Source organism: Athene noctua, chromosome 16, assembly GCF_965140245.1.
Source record: "Athene noctua chromosome 16, bAthNoc1.hap1.1, whole genome shotgun sequence".
NCBI classification, from domain to species: Eukaryota; Metazoa; Chordata; class Aves; order Strigiformes; family Strigidae; genus Athene; species Athene noctua.
In genome coordinates this window covers 17295006-17319553 of record NC_134052.1, presented here as the reverse complement: position 1 = coordinate 17319553, position 24548 = coordinate 17295006, and the positions used below count along the sequence as shown (strand labels likewise).

At 46.0% G+C, this 24548-nt stretch overlaps 1 protein-coding gene across 5 annotated transcripts; it reads left to right on the top strand.

Annotated features, from left to right (window-relative positions):
* Positions 1-21: 21 nt before the first annotated feature.
* On the top strand, positions 22-24464 carry ELMO2 (engulfment and cell motility 2). 5 transcript variants are annotated; one of them, XM_074920630.1, is made up of 22 exons: positions 22-151; positions 6947-7072; positions 7208-7248; positions 7757-7829; positions 8166-8216; positions 9325-9506; positions 12779-12878; positions 13084-13235; positions 15522-15600; positions 16205-16243; positions 19121-19171; positions 19500-19622; positions 20115-20249; positions 20688-20792; positions 20872-20980; positions 21620-21756; positions 22071-22234; positions 22317-22429; positions 22731-22838; positions 23174-23256; positions 23583-23660; positions 24141-24460. In XM_074920630.1, exons 2-22 carry the CDS (start codon positions 6995-6997, stop codon positions 24339-24341), a joined length of 2202 nt encoding a protein of 733 aa, XP_074776731.1. In that variant the 5' UTR covers positions 22-151; positions 6947-6994; the 3' UTR covers positions 24342-24460. The 5 variants fall into 5 exon arrangements, with proteins under 5 accessions (XP_074776731.1, XP_074776730.1, XP_074776732.1 ...); XM_074920629.1 differs by having other exon boundaries at positions 23-151; positions 16208-16243; positions 24141-24459; XM_074920631.1 differs by lacking the exon at positions 16205-16243 and having other exon boundaries at positions 23-151; positions 24141-24457.
* The last annotated feature ends 84 nt before the right edge of the window (positions 24465-24548 follow it).

Below are 24548 nucleotides of genomic sequence, written 5' to 3'. Positions count from 1 at the left end.
GGGCTGGGGGCGGTGCTTCCGGGTGAGGGGGCGCCGCGCGGCGGGCCGCGGCCCTGCTCGCGCCGTCGCAGTGGCGGGTGTCGAGCGCGGCCGCGGCGCCGCTCCGGTGTTCGCCGCCAGCACGAGCCGGTCCCGGAGGCGGGGAGCTGATGTGAGCCCCCCGCAGCGGCCCCGGAGGCGGGAGGGGCGCAGGGTCGGGGGCCGCTCGCGTGACGTCGTTCCCGTGGGCTGCGGCACGGGCCGTCACGCGCGAGGGTGACGGGACCGGCGGGTTCCGCCGCGCTGGGGCGGGGTCGGCTGCCCGCGGTCTCCATGGCAGCGCGCTGCGGACTCGTGACGCGCGTGTCGTGGCCAATCAGCGGCGAGGCGGCTGAGTGACAGCTGGCGGCGCCAGTGGCCGGCGGGGCCGCGGCGGGGCCGCCGGAGCTACTGGGCGGCCGGAGCGCGGAGCGGCCGCGGCGGGGCCGGGTGAGCGCAGGGCGGCGGGCGGGGGCCGGGGCCGCGGGGAGCTGGGCGGCAGCCGCTGGCCTGGGGTCTGCTGGGCGCAGTCGCCGGCGCCGCCTTCTTAGGCCCGCTACAGCGCCGCGGCCCTTCCCTCGGGCGGCCCCCCCCACCGCTAGGCTCCGGCCTCGGCTCCCTGCCGCGGGGCCTCCGGCCCCGCAGCGGCCGCTGGAGCTGCGGCCTCCGCCGCGCCGCCCCGGCTGCCGAGCGTGAGGGCGGGGAGGGGCCGCGGCCGGGCCGAGGAGCCGTCCGGGAACGGCGCGGTTCTCCGCCCCGCGGAACCAGGGCGGCCTGAGGCACAAAACGGGCAGCGCTTCGCTGGAAAAAAAATCGTTTAGCTCCTCAAATTGAGTTTTGGCCCAGGCTTCGGGAGTTGCTGACTAGCTGGCTGCTTCAGCGCATTTGACTGATTAAAAATAATAAAAAAAAATCAGTTCTCTCTTTTTGCCTGTTGCTATCAGTTTCTGTCTCTGTCAAGAGATGGTCTCTGCCCGCTTGGCTGGAATGTGCAAGATAGGAGTCGAGTGTCACAGGCTTAGTGTTTTGCAGGCAGAGTGGAGGGCCTTTGGAGGAACACAGGATTCCAGAGGTGGAGAATCTCAGCCACCTGCTTCTTTGGTTTCTCTAGTGAAGTATGTTTCTGTTTGCTTGTTACATGAGGTAAGGTAAAAAGCTGTACGTAGCCTCGGGTTGGGTGCTGCTGCCTGCACCCTCTTACGCGGCGTGGTCGGGGAAGCTGTCTCCTCTGCACACTTGTCCAGTCGGTCGCTTCCGCTGTTTGTGTGGCTTGTTGGTACCACTCGGGGCCTTGCTGAGAACTGATGGGGATGTTTTGCCACATCTACAGGTTTTAGAGGCTGCAACTATTTGCTTGTTCACTGGGGGTTTTTACCAGACAGCTTTTTTTTTTTTTATGGAATGTTCTTTCATCCTCCTCATTTTCATTCTGTGTGCAGCACACTTTGTTCTCTATCTGTAATGAAAAGAAGATTGAGTTTGTGAATAGGGAAGTTCTGTTTAAAAATACTCTAGTTGTTTTAGCTTGCAGCTTCTCAGAAGTCTCTTGAATAGTGTGTTATTAGTGGCTCTGCTGATTTCTCCTTGCCTTGCAGCTACCCCTGCACCACTGCTCTGTGTGAAGGAACTCGCTCTGCAGAAGCAGAGTGAATTCATCTTTGATGGATTTCAGCTTGGCTGCTATCTCCCTGTATAAAACTGTGAGAATTGCTTACAGGCTGTTGTTGAGAAGAATGTGCTGTGAGAGACCCGTAAGTGGCTGATAATCACGATTATGCGAAATTACAGTCTGTGCTTCTTTACAGGAGCTTCTGAACAGTCATTTTATCAGATATATCACAGGTGCGCTGCAGAATATCCATGGTAGAATGTAACATCTGTCACCTCTCTTGCTGCAGACATAGAGTGAAACTTTTTCAAAGAATGCTATTGACAGCCAACCTCATGTTAAGAGGCTGACCTGAAGTACCCTTTGTATTTGTAGTCCAGTCTTCATTGTCCTCTTCTGGAAAGCTGCTTCTGCTGAGCCACCCATCTGTGTAGGCCCTTCAAAGGGTTGTTTGGCCCATACTGTCTGCAGAGTTTCCTACCTCTTTTAATTTTTATTTCCTACTTCTCTGGGTTCTGCTTAGCCGGTTCATTTTGATGTTTGAGCCTCTTCCCCTGCAGGCTCGTGTGGTACCTGTTCCGTGGTGCTGCTGTGCAAAGAAACAGTCCTTAAGCTCTGTTTCTTTCACTGCCTGTTTTCAGTGCCTTGAGTACTGATTGGAATAGGGAACATGGTGTCCAGTCACGAGTGGGTACTCGTTTATGGAAGAAGTTTGGGGCAGAAATGGTCTAAAGTGTCATGGTGAGTTACTTTCTGAGTTTGTATTCAGCTGAAAGCTTTTCTCTGGGATAGGCAGGTAGTGTAATACAACTTGGTTGGTTACTGTTCCCTGTGGCGAGGGGAGCTGGGGCTAGAGTGCATAGCTTCTAGGAGCTGTGGGCCAGCCCCTGCAGTACTTTTTCTGATGAAAGAGGAGTCTTTATTTAGGTGCTTAGGAACACAGTTTAGCGGTGGACTTGGCAGTGTTAGGTTTACGGTTGGACTCGATGATCTTAAGGGTCTTTTCCAACTTAAATGATACTACAATTCTATGATTTCTGCAGAATTTTACATAATATCAATGTTTTTGTTTTAATGTATGCTTCTCCTGGAATGATGTGTGTTCTTTGCAAGGGAGAAGACAAGTTAGATTTGTAAAGGCTTCTACCTATAGTAATCTGGGCATCTTTGGGCATCTTTCTTTTGGCATGTAAAGTACCGTATTTCCTTCTACTCTTCAGTAGCAACTTGCAATTTAAGTTGTGATACAGATAAACATGACTGTACGGCAGGAGGCTGAAGGGAGAAGTGGTAATTAGATGTTAATTATTCATGAGTATAATTAATTTATAGTTAAAAGAGTTGCAGATTCAATTCTTAATACTCAAGGAAGTAATCTTTGAGCCTTGCCTCTTCACTGTGTATTTGCTGGGCCTTGAACACTGAATGGATTTAGATGATTTCTAGTCATGAATTGGTTCACTTGTGGGAGAAATAATTATCTGTTCACTTACTGCAAGCCAGTCTCGTTACTGGAGATGACGTGTGCTTATGCCATATGCCTGAGATTCCTCAGACTTTCACGTTTAGGCCATCACAAGCTTTATCTGCTGAATGGAGAACAGTGAGTGGAAATCACACATACCATTTGGGAACTGCTTGTCTATTTCTAGACTTAATGGATAGAAACCTGTCTGTCCTGCGGATCAGGGGTGTCATGCAAAGCGGGCACTTCGTTTGGGGAATGTGCACAAAGATGTGCTACTGCTTGTATACTGGTAATTGCCATAGATACAATATGATTCAAGATATAATTGATTTAACTGAAAAACAGTTATCCCTGTTTTGAGCTATTGCTGCAAAAGATGTTCGAAAGTCTAAATTATTTTTTATTTATTTGAGTGTGTTTAATTCAGGAAAAGGAAGTGAGGAAGACCTATTCATAGTTATTAGGTTCATCTATCTCTTTGCAAGACAGAAGGAACAGGTAAGCTCCAGATTCTTACGACTGATGCTACAGAGCACGTTGGTTCGGCAGCCTTTCTTGGTTCTGCCTTGTCTCTATTACACTGTACTTAGATGATAGAGAAGGTCAGATTTTTAGGATCAGGAGGGACTCTTCTGACTTGCAGTGTGGCAAGTCAGAAATACCAGGTATTGGCCATTGACTTGTGAACAGACTGAGGATAACTGGTGTAGGGCTTACTGCGGGTGCTAACCCCCAGAATGAGGGGTGTACAGGGGGCTGCAGCCTTCTAAAGATATCTGGGCTCAGAGCATTCCTAAGAGCTTTGCTCTGATCATGCAATGAGGCAAGGTGCTATTCTGGTCCTGGGTTCCTTGTGCTTTGTTGCCTTAATTTGTAGTTTACTTTGGACAAAAGAAGAGCAGCTGCTTAAGGATGAGTGCAGAAGAAAGGAGTAGAGTCCAATTTACTGATTGTAATGGGTGCGAAAATAGCACCAGCAGCTGTGTATGTGTTTAGGGTTAGAGGCCTCTTGAGAACATATTTGCTGAAAGTTAACAAGTCTCTCTTAGCAAAGAGTAAATTGTATGTTTCTGTCTTGGAGTGAGAGAATAGAGCACGGATAATCAAAATCTGTGAAGAAAGGGGAGTATGTTAATACATGCTCATGGGATTTGGCGTTTCCACAGGACAGCACACGTTCAGTGCTATCTGTGAATTAGCTTAGCTCTGTGGGCTGCAAAGCCTTCTTTGAAACACTAATTTAATTGGGCTCTTGTATGAGCAGTCTTCCTTTGTGAGGCCTCACCTTGTCCAAGCTGGAGTTTTTTACCTTATGCCCCTTCTCTGAAGGACAGGCTTTCCTGTTTGTTGTCAAGATGAGAGTGGTAAAATTTTTATTCAGAGAGAATCTTGGAGTGGGAAATGGCTTGGTTGTCTTCCTTCCAGGCTTAGGAAGAAAGTATCAGGTGGTTGTGTAGCTGCTTGATGCTTAACTTGCAATTTTTTATGACAGGAATCATATAAATGCTTTTCTATTGTTGCCCCTGAGACCTGCGCAACCTGACGGGTGCACCGACTGTTCCTTTGCTGAGACCAGCTCTTTCTTGGTACGTTAGTCTGAGCTAATGCTGTGCTGCTTATCTGAAAGGTTGGAGATGTTATTTTAAGAAACTGGCAAAGCTGAACCAAACTCGACTGGCACTTTTCTGCATGAGATGTGTTTAGTCTTACAGTCATTTTATGGGTTTTTAAGAAGACATAAGCTGCTCTTGGGATTGATGCTAAAAAGGAAAGAGAAGGCCAGAAGGAGTATTGACTGTAACCATCTCTGTGAGCTGGGGTAAGCTGTGCATTTTCAGAATATCATGAACTTCTGAATCTGGCTTGCCAGATATTTTCCAAGGGGTGGGATGGTAGAGTGGACAAAGTCTGGCTGTTGTAGGAGTGAAGGAGGATCGTATTCCTGGGCACATGCATTACCAATCCCCTTTTGGGTTGCCTGAAGCCCCAGATAGCTTTGGAGTTTGAGCTCCCTGCAGGAACTGCAAAGACTGTACACATGCTGAGACCAGAGCAAGCTGAGCAAGGCAGCAGTTTCAGAAGGGCTTCTCATCATAAACGATGCTCGTTTTAATAGCAGAAGGGCTGATTTCTCTCTCCAGCAAGTGCCTTCACTGTAAAGCAAGTATCTCTGATCTGGTGGAGACTCAAGGGCAAGGCTAGCTGCAGTGATAACACTGAGCATTTCCAGGAGGTGCTATGAAATAAATGCTAAACTTGCACCCTCATCCTCAATTCCAGCAGGCAGGAGTGATGATAATGTTGTGACTATCTCGGAAGACTGCACCAGGAGATCATAGCATTCTGTTTTCCTAGGTGAGGAAGTTGCCTCATCTAGAATGAGAAGACAGTCACAGGGTGCTGATAAAGGGGTTTGTGTGTGTACAAATGCAGAGAAATATTAGTACAGCTGAATTTTTATATCTCTTCATGTAGTGATACCAGTCTCTGTGAGGGAAGGAAGAGGCGTATGAGCTTCATTAATTGGGATCGTGCAATCTTAGTGGATCTCCAGGTCAGCATCTTATACAGGCCAGACATACGCCTTTTGTGGTAGACTCAGCTAATTTCATGAAGTTCCCTTCTCCAGGACAGTGTGTAGTCCAGTTTCCTAGGCCAGGTATCTCTGCAGTTGCTTGGTCTTTGCAAATCCGTGGGAAGTTCTCTCTTCTTTATTTGCCTTGCATCAGGGAAGTTCCAAAGGCTGCCAGTTTCCCTTCAAGTCTTAGGCTGTCTTGGCATCTCTTTCCCAGTTGATCAAGGAAGTTGGGAAAGTACATTAGTAATGAAACAATGTCCCTGCTCAGCACTGTCTCACCTCTGTTCTGGGAAGGGGGAATTGGGTTGCGCCAGTAGGAGAAATATGAGTTTCCATAGGAGCTGGGAAATTCTTCTTCAGATGTTTACCATCTCATTGAGGGTATGCTGGAAATTGAGTCTTCGGAGGAGTTCCCAAGGACGGGAGTATTTCTGTGTCTGGTCAGATCTCATTTTTGGCAGCTTGAAGCCCTCGTTGCTGAGAACTGCTGATGGGGAGGGTTGTCTCTTTCCCGTGGGACTTTCACCCTATGACTCTGGGAAGGTACAGGGTACTCCCTCCACCCAGGAGAGGATTAAAAAAGAACAGAAGTAGTACGTTTCTTTACAGTCTCTTACTTCTTAGTTGAAGCACAAACCAGCATGTCTGACAACTGTCTGGGACCAAACCCTGAACACAATCTTATGCTCTAAGACAGGTAGAGTGAAAGGTAGACCTCCAGAACAAATGCTAAGTTAACTTTTCTTCTGTGATGGATATTCATGTTTTAGTTTTATGATGTTCTAGGAAGGCAATGGGATAAAGCTAGCTGCTGCTACTCTGCTTAGGAGCCTGTTTGGGTATCCTGAGTGCATCAGGGTATCTGAGAAATATGAATGGAACATCAGTGAGAGGGAGGCTGCCTGGACAGTAGGTTCCCCCTGGCACATACAGATGGTAGCTGAGTCCACAGAGCTATTGCTTTACTAGTCCTGTAAACTGACCTGGCACTATGGACAGTGGGTGGCAGATGGGGCTTTGCTGATCAGAGTGACCTTCCTTCTTGTGTGGGTACCCCAACAAGCTCTCAGAAGTATTCCTTAGGTGATAGGGTTGGGCATGCAATGTCACAATGTGCTGTTTTAGTATGAGGCCTTGATCTCTGGCACACTGGCTGTTCTGTCCCTAGCAAACCATAAGGCTAGTCTTTTGTGGTGTTTTGAAGCTTGCTGTTAGATGCAATGTAACAATTGAAATAGTTTTCAGAGCTGCTTACTGTCCTTTCTCTTAGCAGGTGTGGGGGTGTATGCTGTTGTAAAGGCACCTGGAGGAGTCTGAAGCGATGCCACCACCTTCGGACATTGTGAAAGTAGCTGTTGAGTGGCCAGGTGCCAACGCCCAGCTGCTGGAAATAGATCAGGTAAGACCTGGTAACCAGGTGGGGGAGGAAGTGCACCACAACTTGATACTGGAATGTGGGAAGCATAGAAATGGGCAGTTTTCCTTTATGGTTAAGAGGAACATGGCTACTGAGGACTCTCTCTTTCTGTTCTAGAAAAGGCCTCTTGCATCCATCATCAAGGAGGTCTGTGATGGGTGAGTAGTTCTCTGGGAACCCTTGTGGAGAAAGTCTGTCCCCTGACAAATCTTGCTGGGGTAGTGTGAAAGTCTCTGCTGCTTGTCACTGTGCTGCTGGCATGATCCATGCTGCCTGCTGCCACTCTTGGCCATGAAATGGACCAGAGTTTAAATCGGGAAGAAAAGGATCTCTTGAAAAACAGGGGCTTTGTATCTTTATTCCAGTTCTGAGTGTGTGCATATGTACGCCCCTTGGGTCAGTGCCTCTGAGGGTTGACCCATCTTGCTGATCCTGGAGCACAGGCCTCTTCAGACATTCCACAGAGCTTGACATAGAGTAGGCTGAAGTCCTGTCCGCCCTTCAAGGGGAAGGTGTTTTTTCTCTGCTCTGAGAGATCTAATTTCCTGTGCTAAAGCTTTGCTTGAAAGTTCTTTTCCATGCTCCTGGGATCAAGCTTCTGTTCCTAATTGAGAGCCAGAAGAAAGAGGAGGAAGAAGCTTATGTATCCTCCTCCTTCCTCTCCAGGTGGTCGTTGCCAAACCCTGAATACTACACCTTGCGGTATGCTGATGGTCCTCAGCTGTACATCACAGAGCAGGTCAGTGTGAGAGGGAGCAATTTGCAGATGTCCTGGGCAAGAGTGCAGAATGCCTTGGACTAGTGTTGTGGAACACTACTGTTGCTGATCTTTGAGGGGCAGCATCCCTGCTGTCAGAAATACTCGGACTTGAACGGTGTCATTCAGCTGAGGATCCTTGTGCTTCTCCCTTTGCACGCTTATAGGTGTGAGGACCCAGTGACTCAATTCAGTACCCTCAGTAGGGTCACATGATACAGGAGCCCGTTTATTTGTGCGCACAAATGTGCACTGTAGATCCAGTTGCATTCTTTCCCCCACACTTTTCTGCAATTTCAAGTTTCTCTTTTCTTTCAGACTCGCTGTGATATCAAGAACGGAACTATCCTACAGCTGGCAGTCTCTCCGGTAAATGCTTCCTCTCATCCCTTTTTCTCAGTAGCAATTCTCGTATGACAGTATGTTTCTTGCCTCTCAGCTTTTCTTTCTCCTTCTCCCCAGATTGTAGGGGGCTTACCTTTGTTGTGGGCCATTCTGCACAATTCCTTCCTGGTTGCAGTGTGTATCTTCCCTTTGGACGCTCTGTCCTGTTGTAGGACTTTCTGTAAATAAATCCAGTCTACATTTTTATTGCATCTCCTAGATTAGCATGGAACGGTTTGGGTTGGAAGGGACCTTAAAGCCCATCCAGTGCCACCCCCTGCCCCGGGCAGGGCCACCTTCCCCCAGCCCAGGTTGCCCAAAGCCCCATCCAACCCGGCCTTGAGCCCTTCCAGGGAGGGGGCAGCCACAGCTGCTCTGAGCAACCGGTGCCGGGGCCTCACCACATGTTCTAAAGCACCTGACAGACACGTTCTCAATATGAATGTAGTAAGTATTTTCAGTCAGAAAGCAACAGTACTGGTGACTTAATGCAGAAATGAAAATAAGAGACAAATCTGATGCAGAGGGGGTTGTTCCTAGTGAATTCTTGCCATTGTGACCTTAACAGTTGTCTTTTGCAGACTTGATGCATCTTTCTTTTTATTGAAATTCTTAAACCTTTTTTGTGCGAGTGTCATGGCATATAGCTGAGAGTGAGTAGAACAGGAAGACGTTATTTGGGTGAGAGGTAGTTGAGAGGGTATCACTGATCTATGTCTGAGCAATCTTACAGAGTGTTGTGTGGATACACAGAATGAGCTTGTGTTTCTCTTTCAACTATGAGAGATTTTTTTTTTAATATCTTATTTCTTTAATGGTCTCACTCCATATTTCTGTATCCACCTCCACTCACCTCACCAAGCAGAAAACCAAGCATTTTCTCTAACATGTAAAATAGTATTTTACTTGCCTCCTGTTTGGCTGTAACTGTTGCTGAGTGCAGCCTTTCTTTAGTCTGCCTTAGACTTGTTGACTGCTGCTGGTTCTCTCTCTACCCTTGGCACACTCTCTCTGCCCATCCATGGACTTCTGATGGCATGCTGATGCTGGCAGAACTCAGTCTGTAACTGGTGTCACCCCTCTTTCCTCCCAGTCTAGGGCAGCTCGCCAGCTGATGGAGAGGATCCAGTCACACAGTATGGAAGTCCGACTGGACGCCATGAAGGAACTGGCTAAACTGTCAGCAGATGTGACCTTTGCCACAGAGTTCATCAACATGGAAGGGATTACAGTGCTGACACGGCTTGTGGAGAGTGGGACCAAGCTTCTATCCCAGTAAGTTTCCTGTATTCCAGGACTCTGGAACAAGGGCTCAAATAAGGGGTTAATTTTGCTTGCTGAAGTAGCATTAAGCACCGAACCTCATAGCAAATGTCGATGTATAAATTGGGACAGAGTCTTTCTAGTCACTTGCTTAACCCCATGAGGCAGAAGACGAGACATTTATGTGTGAAACTTGCATTGAAAGGTCACTTTGATAGTTTAAGCAACTGTTACTACCATTCTTGTGGTCATAATCTCCTCAAGCAGTTATTCATCTGCAGTCTAAGGGAGAAGGTATCCCATAAAAAACCCACATGCACTTGCACACAAAAACATTCCTGGAGAACTGGTGGCATGCAGGTGCCAGTCAGCAGTAGGCATGTTGCTGGCTCTTGTATACAGTACTTGGCTCCTGTACACAGTACTTTTCAACCTGCATGGTAAGAAGAGTTGCTATGAAAGCCAAAGGTCTGTTTATCTTAGGGAATGGAAAGGGCTAAAGAGTGTATAGCAGAGGAGGCATCAGTCTTCGGTTTCCAACATTTGGGCTTCTTGAGCAGGAATTCTGTCTCTTTGTTTTAAGAACCTTTGGGTGGTGGTGGTTCCATAAGTGGTGGTTCTTAATTTTTTAATCAGTTTATCCTTTTGACATCTACAGCACTGTGTGGAAATGAAGTTCCACAGCTACTTGTCCTATAAGAAAAAAATATTTCCTTTATTTTAAACATATTACCTAATATTCATATGGTTCCCTCTGCATATTTTGTTATGAGAAATTGTAAATTCCTCTGTCTTCTCTGCACCATTCATAACCATATAGATCTCTCTCATATCAACCCTTAGTCATGCCTTTTCTAAACTGCAGTCTTAGTCCATTATCACTGTAACTATGGCAGCCATTCCAGAGTGCTAATCATTCTTTCCATGCTTCCCCTAGCTCTTAGCTCTTTCCAGTACTGTTGTGGTGGTGTGAGGGAATTTGTTTGTAACTTTTCATCAGTTTGAAACCTGACCATTTAATTTCTACTCTTTGTTTCTTGGCTTTCAGTCAGTTATTTTAATGCAAGAAAGGGCTTTTGTTTTTACCCTTTAGCAGCTGAATGTTTGGGGTTTTTTAAGGCACTTTTAGTGAAGCACATCATAACCTTCTTCAAAGTCCAAGAGTTGTGCTTAAGTGTTTTCATTCTACCTTACCGATTTGTTCAGAGACCTTCAGCATTATGGTGGGTTAACCTCGTCTGGCTGCCAGCTGCCCACAAAGCCATTCTCACTCCTCCTCCTCCTCCTCCTCAGTAGGACAGGGGAAGAAAACAAAATGAAAAGGCTCAGGGGTTGAGCAAAACAGACTCGACTTGGGAAAAATTAATATTTTTTTCCAATTAAAAATAGAGTAGAATGGTGAGGAACAAGGACAAAAGTAAAACCACCTTCCCTCCACCCTGTTCTTTTCAGGCTTAATTTTATTCCTTCAGTCCCCACCATTCTGCCTCCCACTGCACCACATGCCCAGGGGGATGGGAAATGGGGGTTGCAGCCAGCCCATAGCACTTTGTCTCTGCCGGTCCTTCTCATCACGCTTTTACCCTGCTCCAGGGTGAGGTCCCTCCCATGGGATGCAGTCCTTCACAAACTGCTCCTGTGTGGCTCTCCTGTGGGCCACAGTTCCTGCCAGGAAACCTCCTCCTGCGTGGACTCCTCTCAAGGGGCTGCAGCTCCTGCTAGGAGCCCGCTCCAGCGTGGGCAGGTGGGCTGCAGCATCCCTCAGGGCACCTACGCCCGCTGCCGCGGGGGCCTCTGTGGGCTGAATCTCTGCTCCGCCGTGGTGGTCCGTGGGCCGCAGGGTACAACCTGCTCGGCTGTGGTCTCCCCACAGGCTGCAGGGGAATGTCTGCTCCAGCGCCTGGAGCACCTCCTCCCCTTCCTCCTTCACTGACCTCCGGTGCCTGCAGGGTGGTTTCTCACATGCTTTTTGACTGCTCTCTCACAGCTGCTCTAGTGGTATGATTCTTCTATTCTAGATTCCCTCTATCTTTCTGGTTACAAATACCTAAATGCCTGATATGTCCTTCAGATTTCTGCCTGAGTCCTCTCTAAAAGTTGTCATTGTGTTTGCCACTTTCTAAAGAGTACAGTAAGTACTTTGGCAATGTTTCATTTTTACCATGGTTCCTTTTGAATTCTTCAGTGAATATCATCTGGTCCTGGAGACCTGTTTTTTCTATTAATGGCTTGTTCCAGAATGTCTTCTAGTGATGTTCATATGACAGATCTGAAGACTTTTCTTCTTTCTTAAAAACAAAGAAAAACCAAACTGAAAAAAACCCCCCCTAAACTCTGATTTGGAAGTTTCCCCAAGCACATTCACGGTGAACTCTGATGTAAATAATTCACTTGGCTTTTCCACTGTCGTCGTTCTCTTTCATTGAAAACACTTTTGAAGTCTTGATAACTTGCTGTCATAACATTTATAGGTTTTCTATTTTCTCATATATTAGCAACTAATACGTTTTCAGCATGTTTTGCAGTTTTTCCCTCAGTCTTTTTTACCTTTCTGTCTTGTGGTTATGTATTAAATTTTCCACAATTCATACTGTGCTTTCATTTAGTTTCAAGGCATGTCCCAGCATTTAGAGAATGCCAATTTTTCCTTTGTTTTTCTTTGATGTTAAAACATGTTTGTTCATTTTGTGTGTGTGTGTGTAGAAGTTATAATTTCCAAAGACTTCTGCATGTTTTGTGATATAAATTTACCCTGGTGCTCAAATCTGACAACATTTGTAAAACCTAGTGTTTACAGATGATTTACGTTTTCAGTTGATCAGCTTAGAAAGCTCTCCCTTTTTCAAGTTGGTCTTTTTTTAACTGATGGTCATTGTTCTGAATATTCTGTGGTTTGCTGGTTTTTGGTTGTGTTTGAATTTTTCTCATGTGAAAGTGTTGAATTTGATACTTCGCACTGCTCAGGAGTAAATACTGCATTCTCCTGTTACTCCTTTGACCAGCCAGCTGCTGATCCAGGTGATTGTGAGTCTCTGGTGGCAGGACTAGGGACTTACTGTTGCTAGTTTTAATTTGTGCTTGTAATCAGGAAAAATAAAAAAATGATTCTACAAAACAATAAAATTATCACAAATGCAAATACTTGATTGTTCCCCCAGCTGCCAAACTGTAGCCTGTTTATTAGGAGAAGGTGGTGACATTTTCCTCTTACCTAGCTTATTCAGCTTGGACAAGGTTTTTCCTTGCTACCAGATCTCTTGTAACTGCATCCTTTATTTTCTCAGTTACAGTGAGATGCTGGCTTTCACCCTGACCGCCTTCTTGGAGCTCATGGACCACGGCATTGTCTCTTGGGACATGGTCTCAATAACCTTCATCAAACAGGTGAGTTTGGGTAAAGGGGTGAGTGGACGCTGTTTCTTTTCATGCTTTAGTGCAGCTTGCAGGAGCAAGATGTCTCTGAGAACTGAGTACTCAGTGAGAGCAGAGTGGACGCAGCTTTCTGAGCTATGTCTCCCTTGGCTTGTCTCACTCACCACTGAGTTCCCTGGATGGGCACCTGCTGACTTGCTGGGTCACCTGTTTTTAGATTGCGGGGTATGTGAGTCAGCCCATGGTAGACGTCTCCATCCTCCAGCGATCCCTGGCCATTCTGGAAAGCATGGTGCTAAACAGTCAGACTCTGTATCAGAAGATAGCAGAAGAGATCACCGTGGGGCAACTCATTTCTCATCTGCAAGTGTGAGTGTCCACCCAACAGTGGTGTGATTTAATTCCTTTTATGAATATCTGTTAATTTAAAAATATATCCTGTTATGTTTATAGCACTTAAAGATGCTGTTTTTCAAGTATTACTGATATGACATCTTGAACTCTAGGATTTCTAACAGATTTTTTTTTAAAAAAAAGATCCTGGAAAAATGTGTTCTGGAAGCACTTAAGCACATGAGTATGTCTTGAGCAAAGATATTTTGCATTAACAACTGCACAAGTGTATTCAGTGTTAGGACCAAACTTGCATTTTACTAAAGCAACTTCCCAAAGCTTCTGCATCCAGTCATCTGTCACCTTCACCCCTCTTTAAATTGTCTCCACTAGAATCTAAGTGCTCATCTATTTTTTGTCCTGTATATTAAGGAGTATATGTTCTTTCAGCTTTATAATTTCTATTTTAGTAAAACACAGTTTTGGTCCTAACACTAAACACATTTGTGCAGTTGTTAAAGCAAAATACCTTTGTTCAAGACCTATATTCATGTGCTTAAGTGCTTCCAGAACACGGAAGGTATCTATGCTGGGAATATTGTAGAAAGGGAAGCCAGAGAGTGAGTCAGAATTTGCTGGTGTTTCTTTGTCAAGACTATGAGGAGAGAACAATCTTTAGCAGAGGATAGGTTGTGGAAGAACAGGTCCATGGAAACAAGTATGAAAGAGGTGGGTTAGAAATTAATTTTTAAATTGTTTTGCTGTGTCAGAAAGCAAGCAATGTGGTGAAAAGAGCAGCAAACTCTGGAAAGAAGGGCAGAGGAGGTGAAATGACAGCCTTCGAAGACCTGTGAAGCTTGGAGCCTCAAGAAAAACCGGGGATGATGCACAAACATTTATGTTTGAAGTGTGGCAGATTGACCAAGGTGAAGAAGATTTGGAAAGGAGCAATAGGAGAATATGATTGTCATCCACAGATATGCCAGGGATAAATGCCAAAGTGGGGAAAATAACTGATTAAGCTAAAAGATGTTTTAGCTTTAGATGTTTTATAAAAGTTTAATTTTACATATACATAATTTTTTTTAAAGTACACACACAAATTCATTTAGGTGATGCATTGAACTTCTGTTAATCAGAGGAGCTTGAAATTCTGCAGAAGTCTGCCAAGAGTGTATTGGGTCTGGCTGAGATGGAGTTAATTTTCCCTGTAGCAGCCCTCATAGTGCTGTGCTTTGTGCTGGTCACTAGAAGGGAGCTGATAGCCCACCTGTGTTTTGCCTTTGGTCATGCTCTCTCCAGCATTCCCCCTCACCAGTAGGCTGGGGGTGGGCAAGATCGTGGGAGGGGACGTGGCCAGGACAGCTGACCCAGGCTGACCAAAGGGATATTCCAAACCATAGGACGTTTGCTCAGCAATAAAAGCTAAGAGAAAGGGGGGGGGGGGGGGGGGCGGCATTTGTTGTTATGATGTTTGTCTTCTGGAGCAACCACCTTACTTCCTGGGAAGTGATTGGATATTGCCTACTGATGGGATGTGAAGAATAAATCTTTTTCCTTTGCCTGTGCTTTATTAACCTCCTTTTATCTTGACCCACAAGGTTCTTCTCCATCTCAATTTCTCCCCTGTCTTATCCTTCTGAGGAGAGGGGAGTGATAGCGCAGCTTGGTGGGCACCTAGCGTCCAGCCACTGCAAAGAGAAATAGTGTAGCAAGAAACAAAACTGGATTTGATAGAGCATCAAAATGGGGGTGGAAAAGCGTGATTGGCATTTGGAAGCTTGTTCAAAACATCATAAGTGAAACCACACACAGTGTGTGATCTAGGAAGGGACTTGTCACCCTTTACCGGAAGAAGCTCTTCAGTAAAAATAAGAAAAAAATGTGTGGATTGAGCCAAACTATTGAGGTTGGAAGACAGAACACCATTTGTGTTTGGTGGCTTTCACTGACATAGTGGGGAAAAATTACTTGTTCTATGTAAGTTTCTGGCTGTATCTGTGCAATGGACTGCAGTATTGACTGGGCTTTACAGAGATGGTCTCAGCTCTGGAAACAGACTGGTGGTGCTGAACTCTGAGCTCGGCTGGGCTGCAGTCTGCACTTTCTTCTGAATAATGGAGCTGTCAGTCAGCAATTCTGTCGGGTTTTTGCAAGCCTTATGAAGAGTTGCATGGCATGAAGGGAGATTACCTGAATCCTGCTTGTTTTTTGAAATGCAAAATAGCTGTAGTAGATGTTCTTACGGTGCAGGCAAAGCAGCAAGCTGTAATGTTCTGTACTGTCTGTTCTCTTATGATCCTCCCATTTTTTTTTCTTCAGCTCTAACCAAGAGATCCAGACATATGCCATTGCTCTGATCAATGCCCTCTTCCTGAAGGCACCTGAGGACAAGAGACAGGTTTGTTCTTGCTTTTTGACTTTAAACCTGAATGATGGTTACTGGCTGTCTGTTTACTTTATGCCTCAGGAATCACATTGGCTGGGCAAGGCAGACCTCAGACCTTGCCAAGAAATTGTGTAGCTGTGTCAGTGTGGCAATGTAGGAGAAAGAGTACCATCCCATTAACAATGTGTTATGGAGCAGCACATCTATGTTTAGATGCTCGGAAGGGAATTTGAAACGCCTTGAGAGACAGAAAGTAATCTCTATACAGCATGGAAATTTTTTGAAGGAAGTTAATTCTGTGTGGGAGAGGTAGGCTGGGTAGAGTCCTCGGGGCTGTATGTATTTACTAAACATACACCCTCCCCCTCCCCCAAAAAAGGGACCTTTCTTAAGTTGTAGAGGGATATCCTCACTGGCCAATACGAGAAATGAAACACCTGTCCTGCTCTGAGGAAACCCCCCAGATCTCCGCTATGTGCAGGATGTTCATATGTCTGTATTGTGTAGCTTTGCTGTGTTAAGTCTTTCTTCTCTAGTGCCCCGTTTGTGCCTTATTTCTGGACTCCAAGCTAAATCCTGTCTGCTTCTCTTTGTGCCTTTTTTTGCTTTCTGCCAGCAGGACAAGCTGCTTAACCCACTAGACCTGCCCATCACTGTAAGTAACTCAAGCCCGGGGGCTGGTCCTGCGGCACCGCAGGCTTGTTAACTTCTCTCCACTGCCTCCTTGTATCTCAGAGATGATACGTACAGGCTTCAGGCAGGGGATGAGCCCAGGGAGAAGGGTGGGAGGGCTCCTGGGGACGTGCTTAGATTGTGAAGGGGAGAAGAATCGGTAGCAGGAGAAATCCAAAATGACTTACTGTGTACACAAGATAATAAAGATGATCGTAAAAGGAAACTGGTACTACAAGACTGGTCAGGTGAACCAGTTTTAAAACTGGAACCAGTTCTTTAGCAGTTTGGGTCTCCTTAAACTTACTACAGCCTGACTTTATACCCCAGTTCTCGGTTGTGTTAATGACAGTCATTCAGCTGTGTCCTTCTGAAGGTAGAGCTGTTCGTATGTGAAGAGCAGTCACAAAGCTTAGTGCTGATTGGGGTCTAGACCATACATTCTGCCTAATCTGTGACTTCTCCCTTGTGGGAATTGTACTATAAGAATGTTCTTCGCCCCATGTTATCTGCAGGGGAATCACCACTCTTGTTAATAGGTTGATTTGGAACCTTCTGTATCTTGAGATTCTGCTACATTTTTTAGATGTTCTGGTGGCACAGAGAATGCTCCACTTACGCCAGGGGTGCAGTGCCTTCAGGCAGGAAACTATGGTCTCGGTGTTACAGAATTTCTAAAATTAATTGATATGCTTAACACATGAAAATAAGGAAGAACATATACCTCTGTTGGTAATTTGGCCAAGATACTAAACTTCACAGCAAAGAAAATTCCAAGGGTTCTTTCACATTTTTATTTCTTGGGGTTTTTCCCCTCTTTGGTTTTTTTCCTTCTTCTTTCTTCTCCTTCTTTCTTCTTTTTTTTTTTTTTTTTCCTTAAACACAACCCACATGACCACAAAGGGCCATGAAGATGATGGAAGGGAATAAAGAAGAGGGAACCTAAATCTCCTCAGTAGTGCCTGCTGACAGGACAAGAGGCCATGGGCGCAGCTTAAAACCCAGGAAATTCCACCAGAACACACGCACAAACAAACAGAATAATATGAGGGTGGTCAAACACTGGAACAGGTTACCCAGAGATACTGTGGTGTCTCCATCTGTGGAGATATTAAAAACCTGACTGGACACAGGTCTGTCTGATGTTGCTTGAATCAGGGGAGTTGGACTAAGAGGATCTCAGGATTCTCTTCCAACATAAATGACTCTGTGATCCCATCAGGCTGCAAAGTGGGTGTTGCTGGACTCAGCTGAACATAGATCCCTTAGCGGTGGTTAGGCTATGTGCGTGCTCATGCTTTTCACTATGCTATTTACATTGTTTAATTGTCTTTGTCCTTCATACTGTTTATCTGCTTCAGTCACCTGTTACTTCATCCCATGTACAAACTAATTCCTTCACAGTAAGAATTTTTTGTGTTGCATGCATGAACAAACCCTAACAGCGGGCCTTGTTCTATTCTCAATACTGTTTCTCACGAATCATAGTAAAAAATAGTGACTCAGAGGGCAGCGTGTTATCTCTGAAACCACTTCCTACTTGATGTAGATGCTTCCTAGATATCTTTCACTCAAGCACTGACTCATTTTGGCTATAACATGAGTGCTGCTGAACTTGCAGCCATTATATCTTGGATATCAGCCAGCATATCACTTTCTTGTTTTAGGTTTCTGTCTGGAGCAGAAGTGATAATGGGGACTTGGAATGAGGTTAATATATGCATTTTACCAGACTCCTTATAAAACGTGTCAAGAGCAGGGTTGATATGAGCAGTTGGAACAGTCTTGGATTGCTCAGAATATACAGCTGATTGAGTGCCATTGTCTGAGACTGCACATCGGCTTCCAGTTCTCGGTCTGCACTGCACAGGAATGGGAAGAGATCTCAGACTGGCAGTTCTTCTGGACTCCTTCCAGATGATGTATTGCCCTAACAGATTTTCTTACCCAAAGATTTTGCTTATAACAGCAAACTTCTGATAATATTCCATCTTGACATTACCACTTGTGCCACTTCCCTAGCAGGTGTAATGAGATTACTGGTATTTTAAAAAGTGCATCTTCACAATTTACAAGGGAAGCACAGGTTAGATTTTTGCAGGTGCAGGTGTAATTGGTCCTGGAACTAAAGGCTTGTGGCAGATATTTGCGTCTGCTGTGACTGTTTGTCATCATGACTTGATGGTTGAGAAACCCTCATCTGAGGAAGGAAGCCATGCAGTAAAGAGGGAAATGAGAAGCTTTCCTTTAAGCTTGAAAATTATTTACCCTTTATTTTTGTAAACTGAAGTGCTTCTGCAAATTGTCCTTAAACTGACTTCTCAACATGTCTTTAGGAACTGAGACAAAGGAGATGTAAATTTCAGAGGGAGAGTTTTGAGAGGGAGGAGACCTGGAACTGTATCCTCTAGCCCTTCTTATCTTGGGTGTACACCTAGGTATAGAAAGCTGTGAAATGCTAATTGAAGGGGAGCCTCTTATAGATGACAGATTTTTCTGGGCAATCCACAATGTTCTCCCTGCTGCCATATCTCCTGATGTTGAAGTATCATTAGATGTGCAATGTTAAGGTAAATTTTGTTCTGTTCTTTGACTATGCTAGCACCTTTCTCCACATTGATGATGTTTTGTAGTGGAGCCATCCATGAGTTGTGCCATCGTAAAGATGACCCTTGCATCCCAACTTGATGCTTGCTTTGTGGTGAGATGCCATGATAAAATCCCAGCCTGTAGTAAAAGCACTTTGTGTGCCAGTGCTCTCTCCAATTCGTAGGCTTCCTTCTTTCTCTCCTTTCTGCACAATGTGGGCTTTTTTGTTTATATTTCACTCATGTTATTTCATCTCTAAATTCCACAACAGGAAATGGCTAATGCATTTGCCCAGAAGCACCTGAGGTCTATAATCCTGAATGTAAGTATGTCTGGAATGACAGAGTGCTTCCTCATGTTCTCTCAGTAGAGGTTTCACTTGTGCAGACTGTAAATTCTGCTGCCCTCAGGGCACTTCCAGAAAAGTGACTCTTTCAAAGGTGAAATTGGAGCCACTTGTTCAAAAGGGAGTTATCAGGGTGCTTCTTTCTGTTACAGAGCATTATCATTATGCTTTTGATGGAATATGGAGGTTAAACAGCTGAATCCTCATATACAGAGATGTACATGCAGCCTGGCATATGCCAACAGCTAATACCTCCATTTTTATTTGTGTTCTCTTCATTTCTACCCTATCCTTCATTTTGCAGCACGTGATCAGAGGAAACCGCCCAATTAAAACAGAAATGGCACATCAGCTGTACGTGCTACAGGTCCTGACCTTTAATCTCCTGGAAGAAAGGATGATGACCAAGATGGACCCCAATGATCAGGTCACTACTAGAGCCGAGTAAGATCTCATAGACTAGGATGTGTACAAGGGGCCTTATTCCTGTGCTGCTTAGCTCCATACAGCTTGCAGTAGATGGTGCATGAAGTTTCAAAACCACCTCTCACATTGTAGTCCTTGAGGTTAGGGTATGCTCACGGCTATCCTGATGTATGCTATGGGACTTTCAGAGATGTAGGTGGTCACTGAAGCCATATATTCATTTACTCCACCTAATGCCTTAGGCATTATCTGAATGCCTAGAAATTGCCTTTAACTAAACTTGGGGCAGTTAAAGGAAAATGCCATTACCCAGTGTGCTGCAACTTGCCATTCTGAAATGGATTGCCTCTTCTTACGCAGTGTTAATGACCTTTGGCATCTCTCTGTATTCATTGTGTGAACTCTGAAGAGAGAGGTGGGACTGTGCGTTAGGTGAAAATACTGCCCTAGTGGGTGATCCCATGTTACCATTTCCCTGCCTTCTGTCTTTCAGGCACAGAGAGACATCATATTTGAGTTGAGAAGAATCGCATTTGATGCGGAGTCTGACAGCAACACCGTCTCTGGCAGTGGAACAGAAAAACGTAAAGCCATGTACACCAAGGACTACAAGATGCTGGGGTTCACGGTATGCATCTAGAGAGAGTGCTGACTGCAAAGCATGTAAAGGCAATCTAAGCAATCTCCATCAGTGTTGTGGGGAAATAAGGAACAGAAATAGCTGTTTGCTTTACCATACTTCTGTATGTGAGTTTTAGAAATTCCTCTATGCTCAGACTCCCAAGGAAGATCATTATGAACCTGCTGACTGGTTAAATGCCAGGGCTCATTAGGCATGTTCTCTGGAGATATTTACTTACCATACACACTGTTCTATGAAGAGCTTGGAATCAGCCTCTCCTAGAAAGTTTGGATAGTGTTGTCAGCAAGTGTTCATGGTTACCTCTGGGATAGATCTGAAGGAGGGCTTGATGGACAAGTGGTTGCAAAATTCATTCAGAAAAGGTTCTCACACAGTTTCTTTGAACTAATTTGTTTTGGTTCTTTCTACACGCTCTTTTCACAGAACCACATCAATCCAGCCATGGATTTCACTCAGACTCCTCCAGGGATGCTGGCATTGGACAACATGCTCTACTTGGCCAAATTTCATCAGGACACCTATATTAGAGTAAGTGAAGCTGCTGGTTTTTGCGGATAACAACACTTGGGCAACTCTTCTTAGTGTGTGTTGCGTCCTCTTCTTGTAGATTGTGCTGGAGAACAGCAGTCGAGAAGATAAGCATGAGTGTCCCTTTGGGCGCAGTGCCATTGAGCTTACCAGGATGCTTTGTGAGATCCTGCAAGTTGGGGAACTGCGTAAGTACCAGTTATTACACCAGCTTTCCAAGTTGCTGGGCTGATGCTTCTGGAAGTAGCTTACAGGCTGAGCAGTATTCACAAGCATTTGTACCTCTATCTCACTTCTGCCACGTAAGGGCAGGGGGACCTTGGAGTGGCAGTGTCAGTGTCTCGGTGACAATACCAGGGTCGAATTGAAGTAAGAAATTGTGTTGTGTGCACTCTGGTTCTCCTGAAAAACTGACACAAGTGGAAGGCTTCAACTTTCTGAAGCTTCAGCAGGGTGCTGTACAAAAAAAATCCCACACTCTAGAAACCATTATAAACTTGAGAAAAGTTTAGTAGCTCTGAGAGTCTCAAAACAGCATTCTGAGACAATTAACCACTGTAAGAAATTCTGCCAGAGGCAAGTGGAAAACAACTGCAAGCAGTCATTCGGGGGGCACTAGTGTGAAAAGGTCACACGAGTCTGAGGCTTGTGTGGTGATGCATGGGGATGGCTGCCATTCCCAACACAGACTGTCTGTGGGGAGACGAAGCATTTGAGCTGTCTCAATCTCTTTGGCCATCAGGTTTCTGTCACTGTAGCAGATTTCAGTTGCTGTTAGCTCTTGCACAATATGCTGACATGGTTGTGGTTTCTGTTCCTTCCTGAAGCCAACGAAGGCCGGAATGATTATCACCCCATGTTTTTCACCCATGACCGTGCATTTGAAGAGCTGTTTGCCATCTGCATCCAGCTGTTGAACAAGACCTGGAAAGAAATGAGGGCAACAGCAGAAGATTTTAATAAGGTCAGAGTGGAGAAGAGGTATTTTTGTAGAATCTTTTGCAAAGCAGTTCGTGTTCACTCAGCCTGTACACTTGGTTAAAGAAGGTTTGACAGGGCGTTGACCTGAGCTGTAAGGGAGGATGGCCCAACTTCTATTTGGTATGACCTGAGGTCATTCTTTCTTCTTCTGGATCTTCAAGGTCACTAGTATGTTGATGCTCCTGGCCTCAGTTATTCCATGTCAGCTCTTTGCTGCCACTGAGCTGTGCCCTGGTTCTCTGCTGCCATTAAGCAGACAGAATGTGACTTGCTTTTCTCCCTGCCCAACCTCTTCAGGTTATGCAGGTTGTGAGGGAACAGATCACACGGGCTCTCCCCTCTAAACCAAACTCCTTGGACCAGTTCAAGAGCAAACTGCGCAGCCTGAGCTATTCTGAGATCCTGCGACTACGCCAGTCTGAGAGAATGAGCCAAGATGACTTCCAGTCACCACCTATTGTGTAAGTGCCTAACAAAACCAGTTGCCTTCTGTGCTTGCTGGTATCTCCATTTTCTGCTTACTCTTCCACATTTGATTGCCAGGGAGCTGAGAGAGAAAATCCAACCTGAGATCTTGGAGCTGATAAAGCAACAGCGCCTGAACAGGCTCTGTGAGGGAAGTAGCTTTCGAAAAATTGGGAATCGCAGAAGGCAAGGTGAGGTGACAGCATCTACTGCATTTTTTTCATGCGAAGAACTGTAGGCAAGGAACATCTAATGGATTCATCTGTCAGCAGGTGTGTTGCCAGAAAGGAAAGCTGGTTACCTGGGCTGTCTGTAGCAGCCGGTAGTTTGGGATGGGTGCATTCCTGAAGATAGAGCCATCCCCTTGTGAACAGGAAGCAGTGCTGAGGAACTGCGGGGGTAGAGGCATCGGGTGGGGACACTGTGATGTGGTGGCTTTAAGACCTTACGGAAGGATCTTGCTCAGCTCACTGTACTTGGTGTGTGTTCCAGAAAGATTTTGGTACTGTCGCCTGGCTCTGAATCACAAGGTGTTACACTATGGAGATCTGGAAGATAATGCCCAGGGGGAAGTAACCTTTGAATCTCTACAGGAAAAAAGTAAGTCCCAGTTACTGCTCTGAGCACACTGTGCAGTGTTCTGTGCTCTGCTGTCTAGAGGCTGTTGAGTACCATCCTAGAAAAAGGGCTGTGGCTGAAGCTCTGACTGAGATGAGATCAACTTTTGGTCCTTGCCTAAACCCTTTCAGTCTTGAAATTGCTTGGTGTATCTTACGACAGCCAGCTGCAGGGATGTGTTACTGGTAATGTGTTTTTGGAAAGCTGCAGTAATGAGCTACAAAACCAGGAACAATGTTCAGTGCAAAGACAAAACAAAGCTCTGTCTTTTTCTGGTTAGGATTTCTTGTTTGTGAGTTTTATTTTTTCGCTGTTAGTTCCAGTTGCAGACATCAAAGCCATTGTCACAGGGAAGGATTGTCCACACATGAAGGAGAAAAGTGCACTGAAACAGAACAAAGTAAGTGCTCCCATTTTGCCTGTAATTAATATCCAGTGTGGTAGAGTCGAAGACTGAAAGCAAGCAACAGGAGGAAACGGTTTTCCGTGCTGCAGGTGCACTGTTGACAAAGCCCACTTCATATGTGGGCCTTCTCAGTGCCCCTCTGCGTGGTAGGTGCTGTGGGCACAGTCTGGCTCTGCTACGGGCGGTTTGGAGTCGCTTGGCATTCTGGCACAGGAAGGTGTGCTGGGCTGTGGTGGGGCAGCTTCTCGTCTTGGGTTAGCAGGGAGAAGGCGCTGTGACGTTTTGCTCAGTTGATGAGTGAAAGATTCTTTTCCATCCAGGAAGTGTTAGAATTGGCGTTCTCGATACTATACGATCCCGATGAGACCTTGAACTTCATTGCACCTAATAAATATGAGGTAAGAAATGTAGCTGTTAAGCAGTAGAATATTAACTTCAGAGGTTACGAGGGATCAGTCTCTTCTTATTAAAGGCTTGACCGGGATCTCTCCCTCCGGGTTCATTCTTAGAAGATGTTGCTGATGCTTATTTCCCCCCGCAGTTACTTTTCTATTACCAGAAAACATTTCTACATCGATTTCCCTGGACTGCTACTTTCTTTCCTCCTGTGCGGTCAGTCGTTCCTTTTCCCCATCTATAAGACACTGATGCTGACAACAGCTCTGCTTTGTCTGTGGTTATGCCACAGCAGAAGCTCCTGTCCCCCTCCTAGATGTGGGCACTGTTTTGGGGCCGGGTTTTTTCACCCATGGGTTAACGCCCTCAGTGTTTCCTCTTGCGGGGCTGCGTAGGAGTGTCTCAGACTGTCGAGTGGATGGAAAGATTCGACAGAACCGCCGTTTGTGCCCGCGGATGCAATGACCCTCTCTCCCCCACAGTACTGTATCTGGATTGACGGCCTCAACGCTCTCCTGGGGAAGGACATGTCCAGCGAGCTGACCAAGAGCGACCTGGACACGCTGCTGAGCATGGAGATGAAGCTGCGGCTGCTGGACTTGGAGAACATCCAGATCCCCGAGGCGCCGCCGCCCATCCCCAAGGAGCCCAGCAGCTACGACTTCGTGTACCACTACGGCTGAGGCGGCCCGGAGCGCGCGCCGCGGGGGCGGGGCGGGCCGGGCCGCGCGCCGTGTGTACCGTGACAATAATAACAACCAATGGCAGCCCGCCTGCGCCGCCTCTCTCCGCTCGGGTCCCGCCCGCCGCCCCCTTCCTTCCCTTCCCGCCCCCTTCCCTTCCCGCCGCCGCCCTCGGCAGCCGCCTTCCTCTTCCTCCTCCTCCTCTTC

Bases quoted from the DNA above. Each gene is read 5' to 3' on its own strand.
- ELMO2 (XM_074920628.1), top strand. From the start codon at position 6,995: ATGCCACCACCTTCGGACATTGTGAAAGTAGCTGTTGAGTGGCCAGGT. The intron at 7,249-7,756 runs GTGAGTAGTTCT...CTTCCTCTCCAG, and splicing joins ATCAAGGAGGTCTGTGATGG to GTGGTCGTTGCCAAACCCTG. The intron at 9,507-12,718 runs GTAAGTTTCCTG...TAGCTTATTCAG, and splicing joins GGGACCAAGCTTCTATCCCA to CTTGGACAAGGTTTTTCCTT.